At 47.2% G+C, this 23,589-nt stretch overlaps 1 protein-coding gene across 6 annotated transcripts in view; it reads right to left on the reverse strand.

Annotated features, from left to right (window-relative positions):
- The window catches only part of FBXL18 (F-box and leucine rich repeat protein 18), a 44,120-nt gene extending 20,967 nt beyond the window's left edge, over positions 1 to 23,153 (reverse strand). For 2 of the 6 annotated variants that reach the window (XR_012896188.1, XM_075899667.1), the window contains exons 1-6: positions 22,915 to 23,050; positions 19,514 to 19,714; positions 16,637 to 18,183; positions 11,065 to 11,283; positions 7,197 to 7,261; positions 6,196 to 6,345 (exon numbers count right to left, since the gene is read on the reverse strand). Coding sequence is in view for 5 of the 6 variants with exons in the window: in XM_075899667.1 (XP_075755782.1) it covers positions 6,196 to 6,345; positions 7,197 to 7,261; positions 11,065 to 11,283; positions 16,637 to 18,183; positions 19,514 to 19,714; positions 22,915 to 22,932 (2,200 nt within the window). In the remaining variant the exon portion in view is untranslated. Of the gene's footprint in view, positions 1 to 6,195; positions 6,346 to 7,196; positions 7,396 to 11,064; positions 11,284 to 16,636; positions 18,184 to 19,513; positions 19,715 to 20,654; positions 22,697 to 22,914 lie in introns of those variants that run through there. The other 4 variants (XM_075899670.1, XM_075899669.1, XM_025179079.2 and 1 more) reach the window with 4 other exon arrangements.
- Between the last annotated feature and the right edge of the window lie 436 nt (positions 23,154 to 23,589).

A 23,589-nucleotide genomic window follows, 5' to 3' on the forward strand; every position in this document is an offset into this window, starting at 1 on the left:
TGTGAGGGAGTGAAAATTAAATCATTACAGCTAGACTAAATGACAACTGTGGCCAAGTCTACACTGGCAAGCTGCTGCGCAGTAAATCAGCCCTCGGTGCTGTAACTTTCGAGGTGTCCACACTGGCGAGGCACTTGGTGTGCTTCGGCTCTGCAGCTGGTGCGCTCTGGTTAAACCACCGCAGCGAGAAAGGTAGAGCTTGCTGCGCTCTGCATAGTGTGCTGAGGTGCCAGAGTGGACACCCTGGTGTAGTACTGTGTCGTGGCGCCTCTGACACCCTTCCCATAATGCCTGTTCTTGTCTCTCTGGTCATCTGTTTGACCACTAGTCCCCTGCTCTCAGGTGGCCAACCCTCAGACCCACCCTTGGCTCTCTTTTTGAGATTTGAAAGTCCCCTTGCTGTTTTCTCAGCAACATGTGGTGTTCTCAGAGCATCTCTCCAGCCGGCCATACCTGCTCCAAGCAGCAGGAAATCCCCTGCTTGGAGCCAGGCCAAGGTGCTGGACCTCATCAGCATTTGGGGAAAAGAGAAACAGTCCAGTCCCAGCTGCGCTTCAGCCACAGGAATTATGGTACCTATGGCCACATCTCTAGATGCATGACCAAAAGGGGCATGGACTCGGACATACTGCAGTGCAGGGTCAAAGTGAAGGAGCTGCGAAGCGCCTCCATAAGGTGTGGGAAGCAAACCAATGCTCTGGCGCTGCGCCCAAGACCTGCAGGCTGTACAAAAGCTGGATGATACACTTGGAGGTGGCCCCACCTCCACTCCCAAGACTCCCCTGGATACCTCCGAGGCTCAGGAGGCATCTGGCAGTGGACTGAGACAGGAGGAGAAAGCTGTGGCAGAGTGTGCTGAGAGGAGAGGGACCCCGAGCCAGAGGAGAACTAGGCATCCATAGAGGCTTGCAGCCAGGAACTGTTTTGAACTCCCGAAGAGGCAAACCACTCATAGCCCTTAGAGGCTGCAGATGAGGAGACTGGTAAGTGGGCTGCAAAGCACTCAAAAGCAACTTGCCCAGAGCAGGAGAGTTACAGGAGGTTGGGTTTGGTGAGATGCTGCTATCAGCAGATGGCAAACAGACCATCTCTTACACCTCAGTAATCTGCCTCACAGACCTCACTGAAAGCTCCATGCAGCTGCTCTGCCACCCTTCTCAAATTAGCTGGCAAAGTGTACTTGACCCCAGAAAGCTGGCATTCCCTCCCCATTGTACTGCTTCAGGGGGGAAATTGCCATGCAAAGACAAGTCCTGGATGGTCCCAGATGGAACCTGTAGTTAAATAAAAGACTCTCCTTTGCTTCCTTGTATTCCAGGGCGCAAACAGCCTGTGCAAATGGGTGGCCATTACTACTTTTGCTCTCCCCATCACCCCCCATGCTCTTCCCAGTTCACTCCTGCAAATTAGGGATGTAAGCAACTAGTCGACTACCTGATAAGCATATGCTATCTATCAGAGAGGGGCAGCAAGGTGGAAGGAGCAGGAGCCAGTGCTAGAGAATGCCAGCTTAAAAGCCAGCTCCCCCCAGCACTGTCTCTGCAGGTGGACGGGGAGGCAGAGCAGTAGCAGGGGGAGGGGACGGACCAGCATGAGGCAGGAATCAGCTAATTCTCAGCTCGCGCCTCTGCTACGACTCTGCCTTTTAAATGTATAAAGAGCCTGGCATCTCAATGAATTTAAAATGCCAGCAGCTACCTCCACTGTGGCTCTGCAGTTTTCCTCCTTATCGACTAATTGAGTGGTCGATGGAAATACCATCGACTACTCGATTAGTTGATTAAACGCAATTTACATGCCTAGTGCGAATGAGAATCCCTGCTTCTTGGCACCCAGCCCAGCAAGGGATTTCCCAGCCAGTCTGCTGCAAGGGTTTCTCCTTCCTTTTCCCCTGCCCAGCCACCCCAAGAGATACTCCCACTGCAAGGGTTTTCCCAGCCCTTTCCTCTGCCTTGCTGCACTTAGGGTTTCCCCCACTGCCCTAGCAGTGAACTCACCCTTGTGGAGCTCCTGTATGTTATGTACGCTCGCTCTGGGACAGTCAGGCAGTACTAGGTATGTGAACAGTGCAAGTGTTTCATAAGGGTTGGGGCAGTGCTGTGTCTAGTGTTAACAACCGACCTAATCTATAACTTGTTGCAATTCTGCCCTCAATAGAGCCCCCTTAGGAAGTTCTAACTCCCGCAGAAAGTCTGAGGCTGGCATGGGAGTGCCCAAGAAAGACTAAAGGGGAGTTTTTGCAAGACGTCCTGAGACACACTGATGCAGAACATGAAAAATTGCAGGAGTGAAGGGACAGCGGGAGGAAAGAGCGGAAGGAGAGCACACAGCAGCTCCTAAACATTGTAGAGCAGGAAGAGGTCATGCTGGAGGCGATGCTAGCACTGTACCTGAAGCAGCTGCACAACTGCACCCTCCTCTTCCCTTCTTCCCCCCCCCCCCAGCAACTGGTGCCCCAAAACTGTTTTCAATATACCGCCTCGTCACCACCAATGCCATTTGGGCAGCACCCTGTCCCCAGGCGCCATCTGCCACGCTCCGCACCTGCCCATCCAACCTCCAGCTATGTAGGCTCCCACAGGTTCCTGATCTGCATGCAGCTTAGCGCTGATGAACTGCAACCCCCCTTTGCACAGCACATCAGATGGCGGGGCTGCATATGAACCTTGGACATATACAAACCTGTGATATTCTCAGCACATGCCTGACCACCTGCCTCCCCGCCTTCCTTTCCTGTCTCCCACAATGCAATGTTTGTTTCATGTTTCATCGGTGTCCAAGTTTACTATGTCTAATAAAAAAATATCATGTATTTCAAAGAAATCTTTATTCCCTTATAAGCAAGCAAGCAAGCATACCCCACCAAAGCTATGGTCACTAAAGCACCACGTTCAGTGCACGGAGCAGGGTAACCCCCTAGCAACACAGCCACTGCACTCCCTTATGCATAGCAACAACTTGCACTGACCTGCAACATCAAATTGCTGCCTAGAGGCATCCCTGATCCTTACAGCTCTGCACTGTGCTGCTCTAGTAGCCCTGGTCTGGAGCTGTTCAAACTCAGCCTCCAAACGCTGTTCCTCAGCAGGCCAGCCCTGAATGAAGCTTTCACCCCTCCCTTTGCAAATGTTATGCAGGACACAACATGCAATGATAACTGTAGGGATGTTATCAGCCAAGTTCAGCTTCCCATACAAACAGTGCCCACAGGCTTTCAAACAGCCAAAAGCACACTTCATGGTAATTCTGCCAACTGCCCAGCCTGTTATTTAACCACTCTCCTTGCAGCTCCCCATGTAAAGTTTCATGAGCTATGACATTAAGGGTTTCCAAGGACCACAATGAGCATTTCCACTTCCCCATGGTGATCTTCTGGTCCCGGAAGAAAGTTCTCACTTGCAGCTTCCTGAAGAGGGCAGTGTTCTGAAAGATGCGTGCATTATGCACTTTTCCAGACCAGCCTGCATAAATGTCTGTGAAATGTACATGGTGATCCACAAGCACCTGCAGAACCATGGAGAAATACCCCTTGTAGTTAATGTACTCGGTGGTCTGGTGCCAGAACTGGAATGTGCCTGCCATCTATTGCCCCACTGCAGTTTGGGAAGCCCATCCATGCAAAGCCATCCATAATTCCACACGTTGCCCAGAGTCATAGAATCATAGAGCTGGAAGAAACCTCAGGAGGTCAAGTCCAGCCCCCTGCCCAAAGCAGGACCAATCCCAACTAAATCAACCCAGCCAGGACTTTGTCAAGCCGAGACTTAAAAACCTCTAGGGATGGAGACTCCACCTCCTCCCTAGGTAACCCCTTCCAGTGTTTCACCACCCTCCTAGTGCAATAATTTTTCCTAATATCCAACCTAGATCTCTTATGGTCTTTCGGAGCAGGATGAGATTGATGGCCCTGCACACTTCCATCAGCATGAGTCCAACTGTTGATTTTCCCACTCAGAAATGATCGGTGACCAAGCAGAAGCTATCTGGAATAGCCAGTCTCCACAGTGCAATTGCCACATGCTTCTCCACTCGCTGGGCAGCTCTCATTCATGTGTCTTTGTGCTCAGCTCAGCTCACTGTCCCATGAAAGTGGTTTTCCTCATCTAAAAGTTTTGCTGCCACTGCTCATCATCCCAGGCTTGCATGATAATGTGATCCCACCACTCAAGCCCAAAAGCAGTGCTCCACTGTGGTCAGCGCCTCCATCAATATCTCAAGAGATCTCCTATCATACAAACGCCGCACGCATTTGTCATCGCCATTTTGCAGCTTCAAGAATAGCTCAACTGCCATTCATGACGTGTTAGTGAAACCTAGCAGCATTTCTGTGAACAGCTGCAGATCCATTCCCGCACAGCGAGGAGGCAGACTGTGCAGCACAAAAGCCATAGAAAGATGGCACCAAATGCAGATGGAAGTGCAGGGATGACTGGATGTGAAACAATGTACCCCAAGGCATTGGGACAGGAACGGAGATGCCCCCTGTCCCTCCACATACTTCTACAAAAGAGGAAGAGGTGCTCTGCAGTGTTAACTTCTAAGCTGTGAGACAGCACAGCTTCACAGGAGATTAATCAGCCCTGCCCAGTCAGTCAACTCCCTGCACAGAGCCCCGAGTCTCTGACTGGATGGGGCTGATCAATCACCAGTGAAGCTGCACTGTTGCACAGCTTACAGGGAAACAGTAGGGCACTGTGGGATAGCTGCCCAGAATGCACTACTCCAAAAGGCACTGCAAATGCCGTGAGTGTGGTCACACTAATGCACTGGCAGCTGACAGTGTGGACACCCCATAGCGTTTTCACTGCTGCACTCTGTGAGCAGTGCTGTAATTGCTCACACTTTACATCTCTGGCCTTCCTCTTGATCGGTACTCCTTTCTTTTCATGTGCCTGTATATTTAAACCTGCTTCTGGAATTTTCACTACATGCATCTGACAAAGTGGGTCTTTGCCCACGAAAGCTTATGCTCCGATAAATCTGTTAGTCTATAAGGTGCCACAGGACTTCTCATTGTTTATGCAGATTCAGACTAACATGGCTACCCCCTGATACTTTACATCTATCTGTATAGATAATGCCTAAGAGTCAGGGGAAGGGAATTGGATAAAAGTTTTAAGGATATAACCATCACCATAGGAGAATTTAGGAGGATCTAAGTTTAGGGTTAGAAAAAGATGAAGGCGAGCAGGGGAAGATTTAGGAATCTTTCCTAGTATTAGCTTAACAGGGAGGTCTAATTAGACTGTGGACCAGCCACTCAAGGGAAGTAGTAGGAATCCTATTGCCAAAATCAGTGCAAAATTGACAGCATTCAATTTGCAATGCTGGGAAGAACCCTACGTTGGTGGGGAGTAAGGGGGTGAGAGGGAATTGGAAAAGATGATTTAATACTATTTTTGCTCTTCTCTCCCCCCAATCTCCAGTTGCTAGGTTTCACAAGGGCGGTTGAGAACAGTGGTGGCTGGAGTAATAGGCTTGCGGAGTCAGTCACTCTGCAGCATAGGTATAATACTAAACATCATTTTAAATACACAAAGCACTGTAAAAACAATCTTCTACAGCACCCTGGAGAAAGGTAGCCAATACAGATGGGAAAACGGAGGCAGAGGGGCTGACTTGTCCCAGGGTATCTGGCTCCCAATCCTGAATCAATCCCCTGGACCTTTGCTGGTAGAGTGGCTGGTGGCTGCCTTGCTAGCCAGCAGATTTCAGTAGTAGCACCAAGTTTTGAGTACTATAATAGTGCACTCTGGAGAGAGAGATAATTGTACCAAGCAGTACAATTACCCCCCTTCATCATCCACCTTTTCAAAATACTCATTGCAGTTAGTGTGAAACAAGCTATACAGCCCTGATCTGACACTTGTCTTAATTGTGATGCCACTGCTATAAATATCAACATGAATGCATTCCTCAGTGTTTTAGCTTTGTATTCCAAAAATGCTCAGTGATACTTCTCTCTGACAAATGCCTTTTATCACTGAGATAGTGTTGCATTTCTATTCTGTTTCTATGATGCGTGTCAGGGATTTTTCAGAGATTTCTACTGTTTACTATTAAATTGTCCCTAAAAACTGCTGCAGCGATAGGTGTAATAGCCTAAAGATTGCCAATTACAAATTATTAGAAATAAACTGGAAAAAAAAAGTCTCTGGATCCAGTAACACATTTGCCAAACAGTGAATACCACACCTCTTTCTGCAGTCCATTCTTTTGCTGGAAAAGGAACTTCTTTTAGCATTTGTGAAGTACCATGCCCACTAATGGTGCCATGCAGAAGTACTATGAAGAGTGTTATGAATTCCTCTTCTGCAAAATTTCTGGGGTGAAGAAATACATGGCCTGCAACATACACAAGCACCTACAGTCAACACTGGTGGCAGATCTACTATATACCACAGCTCCATCTAGTGGAGATTTATGAGAGCTACAACTAAAAAGTTTATTTTGGGAAACCAGTTTGGAGAAAGCCATGTCCAAAGCTATCCAAGTGTCTGGCTGTAATACGGTTTGACACCCTGACTATCTACAACTTGTTTTTAAATATACAGCAAGAATTAGTAAAACAAGTCTCAGAAGGAAGCATTTAATTTTGCCTCCTGTGGAAACTTTCTTGCTCAACAGAATTGGTCAGACTGGAATCTAAAACCGTCATGCTCCATATTCATCAGGAAACATAATATTTACAGTATGGTTCTAGAATTAACACATGAAGCAGTGTTAATGGAACACCTACTTAAGCAAATTCAGTGCCCATCTGGAGTGAAATATTTCAGAAGTGTATTTCTGGTAGTGATAATGTGCAAATCTCAAAAGAAAACAGCAGTGTTCTCATTCGCTCCCTTTTTGGCTAGGTACTCAGATGGTACCCATCACCAAAGAATCTGGGACCCCAACCATCTTTTTATAGATTTATTTTCACAACATTCCATGAGGTGAGGTAGTGCCATTGTCCTTGCTTTATAGATGGGGAACAGAGACACAGATCTAAGGGATTTGTCCATGAGCACATACAAAGTCTATGGCAGCACAGGGAACTTAACATGGGTTTCCCAAATCCCAGGTTAGTGCTCTAATCCTTGGATTGTCCTTCCTTTCCTAAGAGCGATGTGTATGTGCTTGGACATGAGAAATGAATGACAGAATACCCCTCTCTTCACCTCTCCCCAATACCAAGAAACATATTTGCTTACAGTGCAGTAGTGAGTCTCCTCTGCAGCTCAGAGAGGAATATAGTCTTGTCATCTTGTTTGCTGAACTACAAGGGGAGAGCTCCATATCAGTGCTACAATCTCTACTGTGTCTCAGTGAAGTGGACAAAAAATTCTATCAGGCATCTGGAGGAAAAGGTGACCACTGCAGCCAACCCAGTATAGCAGACAGCGAGGGAAGCTAGAACCAAATACCACAAACAAACCAAAGTTTAAAAGCTCAAAAATATTCATCTACATTAGAGACAGAAATAAAACACACACACACACACACACACACACACACACACACACCATTAATACTCAGCTACCAACAAGGACAACTATATGTCTGAAACTGGCTGCAAGCCAACATTTACACAACACCTTTCAGTTACAAAGTTGTCAAGAATGGGGGGACAGTATGTTCCACAGTGACTGAAGGAACTCCCTACCACAGAGTTGCACTCAATTTAAAAATATTTCTACACCTTACGATGGGAAGAAAACCATGAAAACATGAACCAGGTGTAAATTGAGGCAGTGATCTCTTCTTCACTCTGCAGAATAGCTTTGAGAGGCGTGAACGGTCCAAATCTTACAACAATTTCAGTTTCAACATTAGCTATTTCACAGATTATTCTAGTGTCAGCATCTAAATGACTGTGCTTGTCCCAGATCCTAATCTTTTTACTTCTCATCTAATGAAAAAAAAATTGTTCCCTATCAACTGGCAGGAAACCCACTTTCGCCTGTGCCACTTTTATGTTATAACTGTGCTGTTCATATAAACATCTCTAGTGCATCAAAGATGGTGGGACATAAAATAGAATTTAATACCAATGCAGAGAGGGTACTGCACTGATTTAAATATGAAAATTCATTTGTTAAAATCCTATACTTAAAAAATTAGATCTTGCCGCAAAACTCCCAGCCCACATTACAGTGTTGCAGAAACCTTATGAGAGAATGAATTCCATGAAAAGCTGGACCTATGCAGCTCCTTGCCTATTGTAGTCACAAAACTAAAAAGATACAATTCATATCTACTCAATAGGAGCTGAACTGCGGGGCCTCCCACTAGTCAATCAGCGAGATACGCACTGAAATATGATGCCCATTTTGCAGATGACGAGAAAGTTGAAGAGAATTGAGTATTTAAAGCACAGCAACTCCAAACTAGTATTGAAACACCAGAGTTCCTGCCTCTACTCCCATGCACTCCATCTACCAGACGAGGATTCTCAAACTCTGGACATCAGTCTCCTTCCTCTTTATGATTATGGGTCACCTCCCCTCCCACTAACAATCAACATCCCTGGGAAGCTGGTAGCAAGTACCTACACAGAAAAATAGTAACAGAAATGTGTTTTCAGTTTCTTCTAATACAATTCTGCAGCTCATTCTCTAGGTCACTCTCCCCAGATTAGCAGCATGAGTCTCTTCATGGCATGGACCAGTGTCTGAATATCACTGCACTATACCATGTTTTTTAATGTTCCAAACTCTACAGGCTCCTACAAGAGCATGTTTAATAGTAACCTTTTCCAGAGCTACCCTTTAATTCTCAAAATCCCTTTAAAATGACCATTAAGCTCACATAAGGTGTACCCTTCCTCCACATTCAAAACTAGCTATCCCCATATTTCAAAAAAGGAAGTTTAGTTCATAACAGTGACAGAGAAGGTCCCAAAGTACTGACACATGCCTCAGAGGGAAGGAAGAAAACAAAGATATGTTCAGCTTTTAGAATCCCTTCCCCGTCCCCAGACACACTAGACCTTCTGCCTTACACGGAGACCATATAAATATTTTCCAAAGCAAAAATCACTATTTTCTTACTTTAGAATAAGGGTATTTTAATCTCATATTTGCTGTACCCTTGTGCATTTTCTGTAGTATTAGACTGATGGATTTGGGGGAACAACAACAGCATACAAAAGAGCTATGCTGTGCAAACCAGAATTCTCATTCAAAGACCTAGCAATGAACTAGCTAGCAAAAATAATCTCGTCTCAATTTTACTGCATATCTTTTTACCCTCGCAGTTGCAGATAAAACCACAGTCAAGAAAGTCAATTATTGACCCCATTTGAAGGCATATTTGTACAAGGACTAAAATGGTAACGCTGGAAGTCACATGAATAAAGACTCGCTGATGTGGCATGGTAGCTTTCGTGTTCTGCTTACACATCATTTTCTGTATTTCTTTCCTTGTATTTTATTACTCAAGACAGTTGCATGAGAACAGGATCTTTGTTGCTGAGAGAGCATCTGCTCCTGCTGCTTATCCTCTTCCTGAAGTCATAATCTTACGTGACATCAAAATCGTTTCCAGAGCCACCAATTACAGTGTCAGAGGATTATGACTTCAGGTAGGGAATTAACAGCAGGAGCAGATGCTCTCTTTACAAAACCCCCAAAGATACCCTTTTTATACAAACATCCCCATTAATAAAACACAAGGGAAGAATAATAATATGACAGGCAGAATTATTGCTAAATATAAGACAGTTTTCAGCATTTTCCACCAGGCATCAGCTGCTCTTTGGAAAATTACTGGGGGGTTAAAATATAAGGAGAGACAGAATTTACAGAAGGGATACAGCACAGAAAAGGAGGAGGAAGAAGAGATCTGCAACATGGGTGAGGAATAGCATAGTTCTGCATAATAAAAGGATATTAAAATTCTGGCCAGCACTGCAGTGACATCTCGAACAGGCATGTAGAATGAGAAGAGCAGACAGGGGATTTTTGGATCTTTCTAAAGATCCCCATGGCACACAGATGAATTAGATAAAGAAATGCTTTTACAGATATGAAAGCTCAGGAAAACACAAAAAAGTCTGACATCACAAGGACTTTATTTACTCAGATGTTGGTCCATTTTCTAATAGCTACTACCCCGAAGGAGAAGGCATGCTCCTAGAAGCAGTAATAAGCAGCCTTGTACATAGTTTGCTAGCAGATAATGTAGACATAGCCTCTTTTGGATTTAATCCTAGAAAACCAGCCTGAAGCTGGGGAAAGGCTGGGGTAGAGCTACCATCTAGAATACAATAATAATAGTAATACCATTTGATTTGAAATTTTTATGAAAATGTAACAGAGGAAAGCCACAGTAGGTGACTAAGAAAACACGCCAAATACCTTAAGAAAAAAAAATAGCAGGCAGTCTCCACTGAACGGAAAATATTTTGCAGGATGGCTGCCACCATTAGAAATGCCATGTGTAATTAAAAGCTTTATTTTCAAAAGCAGTCCATGGTTCATGCACAAACGCTTCCCATCATGGGAGCTTCAGAAAACGGCAAGGGGCTAGACAAGACTTATTTAAGAACTGCCAAACATGCAAGAGCTACAACAAAAAAGAACCCCCCCCCCCCAGCCAATCAGAAGGCTTTGAACCGCTCTACTACGGCACAATCAGCAAGCGACATTCACAAGGGATTAGTGGTCGGTGAATAAGCTGTAGTTACTTGTGGGAAAGAAGGAAAGGCTCAAAGTCGGACATCTTCAGTCCTTAAAATGCCGCCAGATTTTTTTTTTGTTTTGTTTACATGAAGTTGTCACTTGAATTATCATGTAATTGATTTGACGTTTCAAATATATAATAACGATGGAACAAGGGGATTAAAAAACCTTATGGAATACCTACAAGTAGCTCATTGACTGGCTCTTACTAAAATAAGAGGCCACCATTTGTGCCAAGGAGTTAAATTTCCCTTGTCATGTTCTTTGCATGCTAAAAGGTCAGGAGAACATTATGCAGTGCTCCCATACTTTACCAATATAAAAGCAGGAGGGAAAAGGAATGGGAATAAATGCTGATCAGCCCCAGAAATGTGACTTCAGCCCCCTTCTCACTCACCTCCGTACAATGGACTGTTGAAGATTTTTGCAAACTGTGAGAGATTCTCCCATAAACATGTGGCACATGATGACCTCACAGCAACTGGCCATGAATGACATCACTGCATCAAACTGCAGAGTCCCACTCCGGGAGATGATACAAAAGCGCTGAAGAGAAGAACAATGACTCAGTGCCTGGAAGAACTGGGCATTAGCACTGAAGTACGGCTGCTCTAGCCTGCAAGAAAAAAACAAGTCAGAGGATGAATTTTAAGTCTGCCGCTGTAAAACAAGTGGGGGATGCAGCATTCCTATGGGGCTGTGAACAGCGCAATGTCTCCAATTTAGCCATGTGTTGTTCCCACTTGAAAACAGCTGATGGATTCAGAGATCAAAAGTGGCCTGGCACTATCTATATACACAGCACAGGACTGTCATGTCTGAGTGGAAGCACCAGAGCAAAACTGATATTCCAGTCTCAGCCCTCTTGCTTACAGAGTGCTACCCTTTAACAATGAGCTGTTTACATGGACAGCAGCAAACAGGGACTGAGACACCCAGACTTGGCTACCTAGCATCTGGTGAGGAGACCAGTAGCTGGTATGGACCATGGGGCTTGCTGCTCCAGCAGACCAATGCTGAGCGACCTACAGGTTGCCTGTTCTGGCACCCTTGGGACCTAACAGGTTCCAAATGAGAGAATTTGCTGGATCAGGAGAGGTCCCCTGCCACCAGCCTCCCAGCAACTGGCTCCACTGCCACTGGACTCCAGTCCTGCTCAGGCTCTGGCCCCACTGTGCTGGTCAGCCGGGGAGCCAACTCCCCAGCTGCCACCAGCCCTGCCCAGCTGGAGCTCCCCAGGAACAGGGTTTGCCAGCTGCGGTTCCCCAGGGATGGGGCTTGCCAATTCTGTTGCTGCCCCGCCCTGTTGGGGCTCCGTGGGAATGGGGCTTGCCAGTGCCACCTGGCCGACTGGCACTCCGAGGCACGGGACTCTCTGATCCAGCAACAGAGTCCCAGATTTAAGAAGTTGAACCTGTAATCACATTGAGCTCATTGCCTCTAGAACAAGGTAAGACTCCAGGCAAAACAAACCAAGCATGAAAAACTGATTCACAATAAACACTTATGGAGACCTCCTGCTTTAAACGACCAGGCTGAGCACCTTCAAGCACTCATAGGTCAGCAGCGGAGAGATGGAGAAGGAGTGGCTGGAGACTAATCTGTCAGCATAAACTTCTATGCAACCTCTTCTATATTTCACATGAGCTGTAGAGCTGGTCTGGATTTGATTAAATAAAGGAATCTGACAGTCTGCAGCACATGGCTCATTTCAGAAAGGAATGTGTCAATTTTAAAATTCACAGTGGAAATTACCAAATACCTCCCTCCCCTTTTGGAAGTTTCTGGAAACTATCAGTTTCAATGCTGTAACTCTCAGACTAACCAGATGCTACACTTGCAAATAACCATTTTACAAAAAGTATCTCCACTGCAAAAGGTCAGAGTCACCAGAAATATATAGCTGCTCAGTCCACGTTTGCTTGAAGGATCTCAAAGCAGTTAGGAGACTTAGTCATTGGGTCAGCACAGCCAGGAGCTTGGAGAAGTGTCATTCATTAGATGATATCCAGCAAGCAATCCCACCCTGCACTGGATACTCTATCTAGGCTTTTGTGGTATGGTGGGGTACCTGAGAAACAATTCATCCTGATAACTGGAAAATCATGTTCTGCCAACCCAGGACTTTGTGGTATGGTGCTTCTATTCTACAGTTATCCAGCAATTCACTGTGGATGTAAGAAATATCTGGGGGAGAGCCCGCATTTTACTCAATTTTCCACTTATGTTAACTGAAAAACTGCCATAATGTCATCATTCAACTGTGAATCTGACACAAAGACACATTGGCTCCCATTTTCTAGGTCAGGGTTGGCAACCTTTCTGAAGTGGCGTGCCAAGATTTAACCCTCCTGCCCTGGACTGTGCCGCTCTCCTGGAGGGGGGAGCTGTCTCCACCATGCACCTCGTGGACCAGCTGGGTCAATGCAAACCTTTCCACGGACCACCAGTTGCTACTGGAAACTCACAATTAATTACATTATTACACCCGAGCCATTTTGCTAGTGCTGCAGCTAGGGAGAATGGTTTAATTTATATTATTAAACAGATACACTAACATGAGAAAGTTAAAATGCTTTATCGAACTTCATTTTAAATAACGTAAAATATTAATTTATGTCCAACACAAAAGATTTCAATGTTTGATTTATTTATGGCTGGACTGGAGAACCTTTTTTGGGCCACTGACCCACAGAAAATACAGTTGGGGACCACACAAGTGAGAAGCAAAAAAAAAAAAACTCTTCCAAAAAACCCCAACCCTCACTGATGGGGCCCCCAACTGAAACACCTCACTGTTCTGGCACTCCAGCCCCACAGGGCAAGGGGGAGGGTCAGGGAGGACTGAGGTTTAGGGCTTCCCATAGGCCAGATTTACTTTTCTGAGGTTCCAGAGTGAGTAGATTTTGTGGACCCCCTTAGGCTCTGGGTAGGGACAAAAATGCGGGGTTCAAGTGTTCAGGACAGGGCTGCCAGCGAGTGGGATAGGGATGGGGGTGCAGGATCTGGGCAGGAGATAGAGTGCAGAAGCGGTGAAGGTGCAAGGTCTGGGTGGCAGATGGGGGTGCAGAAATAGGCTGGGAGTAGGGTGTCTGGCCAGGAGGGAAGGTGCAGGAGCAAGCTGGGGATTTGGTGCTTTGGCAGGGGGACAGGAGGGGAGCTTGAGGTGCAGGAGTCTGGGCATAAGCAGGGGAGCTTACCTAGCTTTGCGCCCCCATTGCTCCCAAGCACTGCCCCTGCCACTCCCATTGGGAGTGCCTTCTCGAGCAGGCTGAGTGACAGACTCTTAGCCAGCTCCCTCAGCTCCTCTGACCACAGGTGGGCCAGGTGGTGCTGAAGGCCTCCAGGGACTCAGCCACGAGGCTGGTGTGGTTCAGCATATCCCCCGCTCCTCCTCGGCAAAGCCAGAGGCCTTGATCAGGCTGCGGTAGCTTGGCCAGCTGCAAGCCGTAGATCTTGGCCAACGGCTTGAAGTTGTCGCTGTGAAAGGCCTGCTTGGCCCCCTGCAGCATCTCGGCACAGATCCAGCAGGAAGGCTCACGTGGCAGTGAAAATTGGCTCGGGTGCCACCTATGGCACGTGTACCATAGGTTGCTGACCCCTCTTCTAGGTTAATAACTTCCAAGCAGGAATAGGAGAAGTGGCAGAAAAACGCATGCTAGCAATACTCTATTTTACTCACTAGGTGACACTGCTGCTTTGTAACATCACCAGAAATTAATTTCTACGGTTGCAGAAAAATTTTGAGGGCAGGGGAGGTAATTGAAAAATGGATTGGGTGTCATTTGGCTAACAACTGTATTGCCAGGTTTTGAAGGTGGAGTAATTCCTTCACAACACCTTCCCCAACAGCACTGGGAAAGTTATTACATCTGAAGAAGAGGGTTATGATGTCACTACCATGCAAGACAGACAGGCATTTCCTTTGTGGGAAGGGGTACATACTAATGATGTTAAGGACTAGTCGACTATCCGATAAGCAAACGCTTATCGGATAGTCGAGTAAGCTAGTCGATTCCCTCACCTTGTTGCCTCTATAGATAGAGGCAGCAAAAAGGGGGGAGGAGAGAGCAGAGGGGGGTACTTGAAAGCGACAGTGCCACATGGAGCCCATACTCCGGGCTCCGTGTGGTGCTGCCACTTTTAAATGCCTTAGCAGCATTTCAAAAGGGCAGCGCCACACAGAGCCCGGGATCAGCTATGCAGCATTGCCCCTTTGAAATGCTGCCGCAGTGTTTCAAAGCGGCAGTGCTGCATGGAGCCTGGAGTCAGCTGGGGACTCCCCACAGCTGACCCTGGGCTCCCCACAGCATTTCCGTGGAACCTGGAGTCAGCTGGGGAGCCCATGCAGCACTGCCCTAGCTGATCTCAGGCTTCATGATGGGGACTCTTGTACATTTCATAGCTGGCACACTGCGTGCAGCCTGGGGCTCTTGTGCATTTCAGAGCGGAAGTGCCCTCGTGGAGCTTGGAGTCAGCTGGACTTCCCATGGGCCCTAGACTGCACACGGAGTTCCAGTTTTGAAATGCACAAGAACCCCCGCTAGGGCTCTTGTACATTTCAAAGGAGGAATGCAGAACTGCCCACCGACTAGTCAATGGAAATTCCATCAACTACTTGACTGGTAAATTAATAGTTATTTAACATCCTTAATATATACCCTCTCTGCCACAGAGTGGGCACTCCTGAGGACAAGCATAACACAGTCATTGGATGCAAAGTTCTCTGGGCCTGACCAAATGGAAATGACCACTACGCATCCAACTGTTGCACATCTGCTGCACCTGTCTTACTGTGCAACTAGCTCTTACTTAAGAACAGCCATACGGGGTCAGACCAAAGGTCCATCTAGCCCAGTATCCTGTCTTCAAACAGTGGCTGATGCCAGATGCCCCAGAGAGAGTGAACGTGATCCCTCTTCTGTCGTCCATTTCCAGCCTCTGACAAATGCTGAGCTTCTCAAAAGGTCAGATCTACATTAGAAGCCCTTTCCCAATATTGGAATACCAACCAGTAGAATATACCGGCAAAATGCTCCTAGAGAGATCACAGCTATAATGACAAAGTTGTGTTTTATACTGGCATAAATCCAACCCCACAGTGAAACAAGCTATATCAGTAAACACACAGCTTTACAGTATAGCTGCATCTGTGCTAGGAATTTTTGCTGACATAGCTACATTGGTCAGCAATCACACTTCTGTCCAACATAGCTGTGCCAGAAGAAGTCCCTCATGTAGACAACCCATGCTGCACCTGCTTTGGGCAGATGTCAGTCAGCGCTCTGAATCAAGCAGCTTTATTCCACGAACACAAAGAAGTTTTAAAAATAAACCATTCTATTGACCTGCCATCTACAGAGCTCATGAAGAAATCAGTTGAGACCGTTTACTGAATTTAAACCATTTCATTTTGATTACTGTTATTTAGCTATAGCTGAGGTTTCTTTATTCATCTGAATGAGCTGTGCTACCTTATGTTTGTGAGAGATGATGCTCTCAGACTCTATGAAGAAAAGCCAATTCAGAAGCACCAATGAACAGAGCTTCTGAAAGGTAAATATTCTGCCTTATAAAGTAAATACCAGCTAAGAAAGCTAACCAGAGGTCTGATATGAGATCAGAGAGATGAGATTGCTCTCTGTAGGCCAACATTTTGACTTCTAATGCTCTACACTGCCAAAATAATTTTACAAATATGTCTTCCTTGGCACCCATATGGACTTGGAGGATATACAGACCAGCTCTGCTCAAGGGCAAAATATGGGACACATCATCTGCTCCCATCACCACAATCCTGCTATTATGGAAGAAAACCCTCTAGTTTTTAGACCATCACAGGTACCTTCTGTGGAATTGGAAATCTAGTATATTGTTCTTCTTCTGTTGGTCCAATAAGATCCCCCTCTCACATACACACCGTTCTAGACATGCATGAATGAAACTGGAGATCAAGAAGAGGCCCTCACCTGAGATCCCTCAAGCACCTGCAGTGCTTCAGCATGTCCAGGAGGGCAGACATATAGACCACCTTTCCCATCATGCCCAGGTTGGCTAGCGAGAGAGTCCGCAGATGCTGGCACTGCAATCCAATGTTAACAAGCCCAGAACCAGTGAGGATATTAGGCAGCTGTGCTAAAGTGAGGCTCTGTAAAAAGGTCAACTGGCCAATGGCAGCCACGTCTGAATCCCCAACGCTCTGCGCCCGGCTGCAAGGGGGTAGGGAGTTCCGAATTGCTGGCTCATTCCGGGGCATGGCAGAGGAAAAGCTGGACCCAATTAACTCCAAGTTTTTCAAAAACAGGAGGTTCTCCAACAGAGTCCAAAACACAGAGGATTGAGACTTCTGATTTGACTGCTCCAAGAAGTTCTTGGTGTATGTTGGCACCCCAATCCGGATTTTCCTTCCAAGGCCTTGGGGCACCACATTTGTTACGGACTGCACAGGTGGCTTGTCTGTGTTTATAGCAACATTTGCGATGGAGCAAACTGGTAGTGCCAAAGACAACAGGTGCCTTAGCCGTGCCAGGAGCTGGCACAAATGCTTCCCTAAGCTTTCTGAGCTGTGATGGTGAGCAGCAGAAAGATTCAGATGTCTCAGATTGCAGCAGGACACAACCAGACTCTCCAGAATGCTGCTGTCAATATAATCTTCTGCCTTCCGAAACAAGGAGTCGGAAGACAGACAGTGAATGCAACCACTGAGATTCAAACTAGTCAAGCTTTTGAGGTCCTTCCCACCATTAATAACCCGCAGGATCAGGTGGCTACCAGATAAGGTGCAGCGGCTAAAGCTGAAGTAGAAAGGGTTGTTGAACTTCAAGTGCTGAAGGAGGCCAGATCCATTAATCCAGGATTTGGGCAACTGCAAAGCATCCAGACATACATTTCGAGCCATTGAGTCCAAGAGGTTTTTAGTGGCTCCACTCTCCGCAAAACTTCCAGGGGCAGAAATGAGGAAGGCATGAAGATTTTCTGGGGTCCGGTCACTTAGCACTGCCAGATACAGCCTCACCACCTCCTGATTGACATAGCCAGGAGCCAACCTAGCATAAAAGACACGAAGGCTCTGGTAGTGGGGTACGTTACTTTCACCCACCATCAGCTGGCCAGACAAAATGAAGCCTTCTCGGGATCGGTCTAGGATCTCAAAATAGAGCAGCAGTTTCTCAAGGCTGGTGCAGCATGGAACCACGCCATATGATGGCGTGTAAAGGGTCTGCTTGAGCTCCAGTACATGACTAAGTGTAGCTTTACATTCACTGCTCAATTGGCTGGCATCAAAACCAGGGTTTACATCAATTGCCAGTGAGCGCAAGTGCTGGAGAGCAGAGAGCATCTTGGAGAGGCGAAGGGAGGTGAGATGGCAGCCAGACAAGTTCAGCTTTACCAGGTTCTTGCATCGTATTACATGGTCAATGCTGGAACCAGGGAGCCAGTAGCAGCCAGCCATGTTCAGCTGGTGGATCTCTTTTCCAATCTCCCTCATTAGCTGCCTCACTTTGTCCTTGCTCACCTGCATTTAAACACAAATTACTTCAGTAATATTAAAAAGGATACTTAATACTGCCTTAAGTCTCCGTGACACAGTTTCCCACATGACAACGGGGATAAAGACACATAGCCTGTATTGATTGTTTGGATGAAATGCACAATAAGTACTAAGTATCATACTGTTATAGTTGCTGATAGTTTATTTTACCCTTCAGTCTCAGGAGCTAGAAGACCACATTTCATTTAGTTTCTAGTTTGAGTCTGAATTTCTGACTGACCCTGACAGGTTCTAAGTTACAATTACTTCAACAGGCATTGAGGGTAATCACCACTTCCAGCTGCAGGAACTAGTATTGCTTCTCTCTGCTTCATCCACTTTCCAGCCCATTCCACATTTGATGAAATATGCTCTCCCTTTCTTATACTTCGAGAAACAGTCAACCTAAATCACATTTCTACCTGGCAGTTGTTCTTACTACCTACTACCATTACAACACGTAAGATTTTCTATAACCAAGAGTCAGAAAAATACACAAAGTCAACTATGACAGCCCAATGTATTTGACAGCACTTTATGTAATCATTTCCCCCTGTTTATGTGGGTGTTTCACTAACAGGAAGAGAAACAGATTGGGAAGAAATATGAAACACTGTAACAATCTTTAAAACATCATCCTGGGAAGGTAGAAGTTATGAAAGCTACATGTAACTTTTATTTAAAGCTACTTGCTTTCAAGTTGTTACTGTCCCTTTACTAAACCTTAAATTTTACACACACAATTTAGGGTTTTGTAAAATTCAAGCGAAGTGATTTAGAATACAGCTGATATTCTGAAATAGTTCTAATGTACATTCTAGTTAAGAATTTTTTTTAAAAACCCAGCTCTGCAAGCAACCATATGAAAATCTACAAGTGGTTGTAACATTGGCTCATCCCACTTAGGTCTCTGGAGCAGCCATACTAGCTGTCCTAATTTCCTCCAAATCAAGGCTAGTAGGATATAACCATGTTTATGATAAACAACGAGAAGTTCTGTGGCACCTTATAGACTAACAGATTTATAGGAGCATAAGCTTTCGTGGGCAAAGACCCACTTCGTCACATGCATCTTACGAAGTGGGTCTTGGCCCACGAAAACTTATGCTTCTATAAATCTGTTAGTCTATAAGGTGCCACAGAACTTCTTGTTGTTTATGCAGATTCTGACTAACACGGCTGCCCCTCTGATACTTGTCAACATGTTTATGATTTGTTTTGTACTTGGAGAAATCAGCCTGTCTTCATACGCTCACTCTGGCAGCCTGCCACAATCTCCATACCCCGTCTGGCCATAAAACCAGCTTTTCCTCACCTGATAGTCTTTATGAAGTAGCACAGTGTAGGTTAAACTCTTGTCAAGACAAAGAGTCGCAAGCTTCCTGCAGGTTCTCTTCACATTTAGAACAAGGTCTGTGCAAGGAACATAGCTCAAGATGTGCAAAAGGATCTCATCTGAGAACTCCATCAAGTTGATGCCATTACTGACTCCCGCAATCTCTGCGCTCAGCGTCTCCTGGAAGGAAAGAGCAGCACATCAGCCCACAAGCCCCATGGAGTTAGTGAGATGGGTGAGGAAAGACCAACCTGGGAAAAGCAGAATTTATAAAATAAGCCAAGGTGGAAATGGACTAACCCTCACATACTGAAAGATTGGCTACTTCTGTCTACAGAGCCAAACTTCCCTCTAGATCAGATTTTGCACTCCTTGCCAATAATGCAGCATCTGCTCACTATTTTGCCAATTCGTCAGCCTCCTTCTAAGTGCTGATTTGGAAACAGAAGAAAACCCCTTTGTGCTCATTCTGCTCTTGTAGTTGATTGTTACGGTGTTATTAAATTAGTTAATTTCCAGTATTGCCCAAACCCTGCTTTGAAGTTGGGAAAGTGACTGCGCCCTCCTTCAGAAATGTTTCCTATCACCTCTATTCCCCTCCCGCCAAGACGTGCAACATATGTAAGAGCCTCTTAGTTTGCCTCCTCTTTTATGCCACCATCTGTCTTCAGTTTATTTGTACATTTTATGTCAGATGCTGACATTGTTTGAAACTACAGAGACTGCAAAGCCATATTCTCCCTATGGTTAGTGCAAAGCCATATTCCCCCTCCTTTTTATCTCCCTCCCTTGAGATCACATGTTGCAGCAAGAATTCCCTGCTAAAAGACTATTAATCCCAGAGCTCATCAACACTGCAGTGATGCAGCATTCTCCCTCTCCACCCAGGCTTGAGTGCATGGCCTTCACAGCATGCCTAGACAGAGATAAGAACCAAACTAGATTATAAAAGACCTCACAGAAATCCTGTCCCATTTAAGTCAATAGAAGTTTAGACATTGATTTTGATGAGGGCCAGGATTTCTCCTCCTGTCTTTCACAGGTCTCAAATTGAGTTTGCTAAACTGATTGAAAGCAGTGCAATACCCTGAATATATATATATATTACTAGCAGACTTACCTGGCGTCGCCTGGATCCTTCAGAGCAGGGCTTTGGGGATAGAAGGGTGCAGGAGGCTGGGGAACAGGGACCTCATTTCACATGGGGCCTGTTCTCTCTCTCCCCCCCTCCCCCCGCATCCCCAGGCCACCCGGGGCCTATTTTCTCTCATCCCACAGCCCCCGCAGGGCCTGCAATCTTCTCACCTGCAATCACCCCAGGGCCTCTTCTCTCGCCCACCACCACCACCACCACCCCTCCAGGGGCTGTTCTCTCTCCCCACAAACCACCTCCAGGACCTCTTCTCTCCCCGCACCAGGCCTGTTCTCTCCCTTCCCAAACCCCCAAAGCCTGTTCTCTACCCCCACACCACCTCTCCAGCACACCCAGGGCCTGTTCTCCACCCCCCCAACCCACTCCCACAGTCTACCCGCTGCAGACTGCCCAGAGTACAGTACTGTCCCCCCCACCACAGTCCACCAAGAGACCAGTATGCTCTCCCCTCCCTGCCACAGTCTGCTCAGAATCTGTTCTTCTCCCTCCCCAGACTGCACTTGGCCTGTCCTCAACCCCCAAGTGCACTCCCCCAGTCCACCTGGGGTCTGTTCTCTCCCCACCCAGGGCCCATTCTCTCCCACTCCAGCCTCTCTCCCCCAGGGCCTGTTCTCCCCCATGCAAGGTCAGCCCCTGAGTCCATCAGGAGTCTGTCCTAGGGCAAACAGTGTGGAATAATCTTCTCCTGTAGCTTACTTAAATATACCTGTTAATATACCCCAGAATATTAGCCTTTTTCAAGACAGCATCACATAATTGACTCATTCCATTTGTGATCCATTAGGACCCCCAGATTCTATATAGCAGTACTACCACCTCACCAGTTAATCCTCATTTTGTAGTCATGCATTTGATTTTTCCTTCCTAAAGGTAGTACTTTGCACTTATCTTTTTTGAATTCCATCTTGTTAATTTCAGATCAATTCTCAAATTCGTCCAAGTTATTCTGAATTCTAATCCTTTCCTACAAAGCGTGTGCTATCCCCACCAGCTGGATGTCATCTGCAGGGCTCGACAAACCGCTGATTCTACTCGCCCACGGTAAGTAGATTTCAGCCAGTTGCTCCGTGCACCCCATTCACCAGCGCTGCGCGCATGTGCAGTGCCAGTCTGGCGCATGTGCGGTGCAGGGCTGGCGAATAGCTCTTGCCGTGGTTTGTCAAGCCCTGGTCACCTATATGGTTTATAAGCATAACTCAGGAGGCACTGAGATCAGTTGAGAAAGAGCAAGTGAAGTCTGATCTACAGCTTTACCTAACACCGTGTTGACTTTTAGCTCGTGTAGTAGAGGCATATCTACTACACTACTTATACCTTAAGGCACATCTGGGCAAGATGCATCCCAGGGGCCAGATCCAGCCCACCTAACACTTTGATCTGGCCCATGGATTGCATCTGGCTGCTTTCTATTTATATTTTGCTGCCCATGCCACTGAATTTCCAGACAGTGGCTCAGGCAGCCGGATCCTATTTAAATGGCGCACAGCTCTCAGCTGTGGCCCTACCCATGGCTGTGAGCCCTTTCCATAGCAATCCTGGACAGCTGCCAGGCAATGCAGTAGTGGCAGGGCCAGGAGCCAGGCGCCCTTTGCTGTGTTTTTAAATCAAAGCCTCCAGCCCCGACAACTCTGGGGGGAGGCTAATCCCCAGCCCCACCCCTTTCTGCCCCAGACTCCATCCCTTCCGGGTGTGGAGCCGGCTCCCGACCAGGTACCAAAATCCATTAAGCACCATCCCCTGGAAACGGTCAGGTTCCATCCCACAACCACACTCTCCACGCCACTCGCCCAACTTTCCACGGGGCTCACTCCCGCGACGTCTCACGCAACCTGCCCTCCCTGCTGGAGGACTCCCCGCAACTTCCCGTCTCTCTGTCAATCAGCTCGTCGTTCCCTTGGCAGCAGCTCGCCCCGCCTGCGCACCGGGGCAGCCCCCAAACCCGGGACACGCGAGCTCTGCTGCGCCCCCGCTGCCCAAGCCCCAGGTCCCGCCAAAGGCTGGGAGAGGCGGCACCCGCCGCGCCAGGGGGCATCGGGCAGAGGGTGGGGCTAGGGGAGGCGCCGGGCCCTGCGGGGGGGCGGGGGGGGCAGCGAGTGGGGGGGCGCTGAGGGGATGCGGGGGCCGGAGGGAAGAGGCTTTGGGGGGAGGGACACGAGCAGGCGGAGAAGGCCACAGAGGAGAGGGCGTTGCCATGGAGACCGACCGCCCCGCCCCAGCCCAGCTTCACCTGTCCAGGGTCAAACATGGTCCCCCAGCCGCCGCCTCCAGAGCCCGGGCCGCCCTGCCAAGCCGCTTAAACAAGCCGCTTCCCCGGCTTCAGGATCACCCCCACGCTTCCGGCGCACCTCTGACCTCACTTCCGGGGACGTATCATTCTCCTAGATCCGTGTCCCCGTCTTTCTTTCGCGAGAGTGGCCAACGGCTTCTCAGGTCCGGCTGCGCCGCCATTTTAGGAGTGGCCTTGGCGCACTTCCCGTGCCGCCATCTTGCCTCTCGCCCCTTTCTAGCCGCCATGTTGGGAGTGGCCGTAGGCACTTCCCTTAATGGCAGCTGCTCTTTGAGCCATGCTATGGAATGGTATAGGGAGCATCCTTCTCTCTGCCATAGAGCCCCATAGCCTGGGCCAAGTAAACCTCTAGAAAAGATCCCACTCCCTACTGCAGCCAGAGGGTTTTCACATTGCCAGCTCCAAACAGCACAAATCATCCTCCCCCCAAAAAACTCACAACCAGAAAGCCGCAGATATGATTAAATTAATACCTGGCAGCGAGGTTTTAATTTTCCTTCTGTTTTCTGAGCCAACAGAGAGTCATGTTTTAAAACAGTCATCTGCAGCTAACAATTCATTCCTTTGTTCAATGAAAGCCAAGTGTGTTATGTAATCCCATGACTCCGGGAGGTG

Source organism: Pelodiscus sinensis, chromosome 16 (genome assembly GCF_049634645.1).
Source record: "Pelodiscus sinensis isolate JC-2024 chromosome 16, ASM4963464v1, whole genome shotgun sequence".
NCBI lineage: Eukaryota > Metazoa > Chordata > Testudines > Trionychidae > Pelodiscus > Pelodiscus sinensis.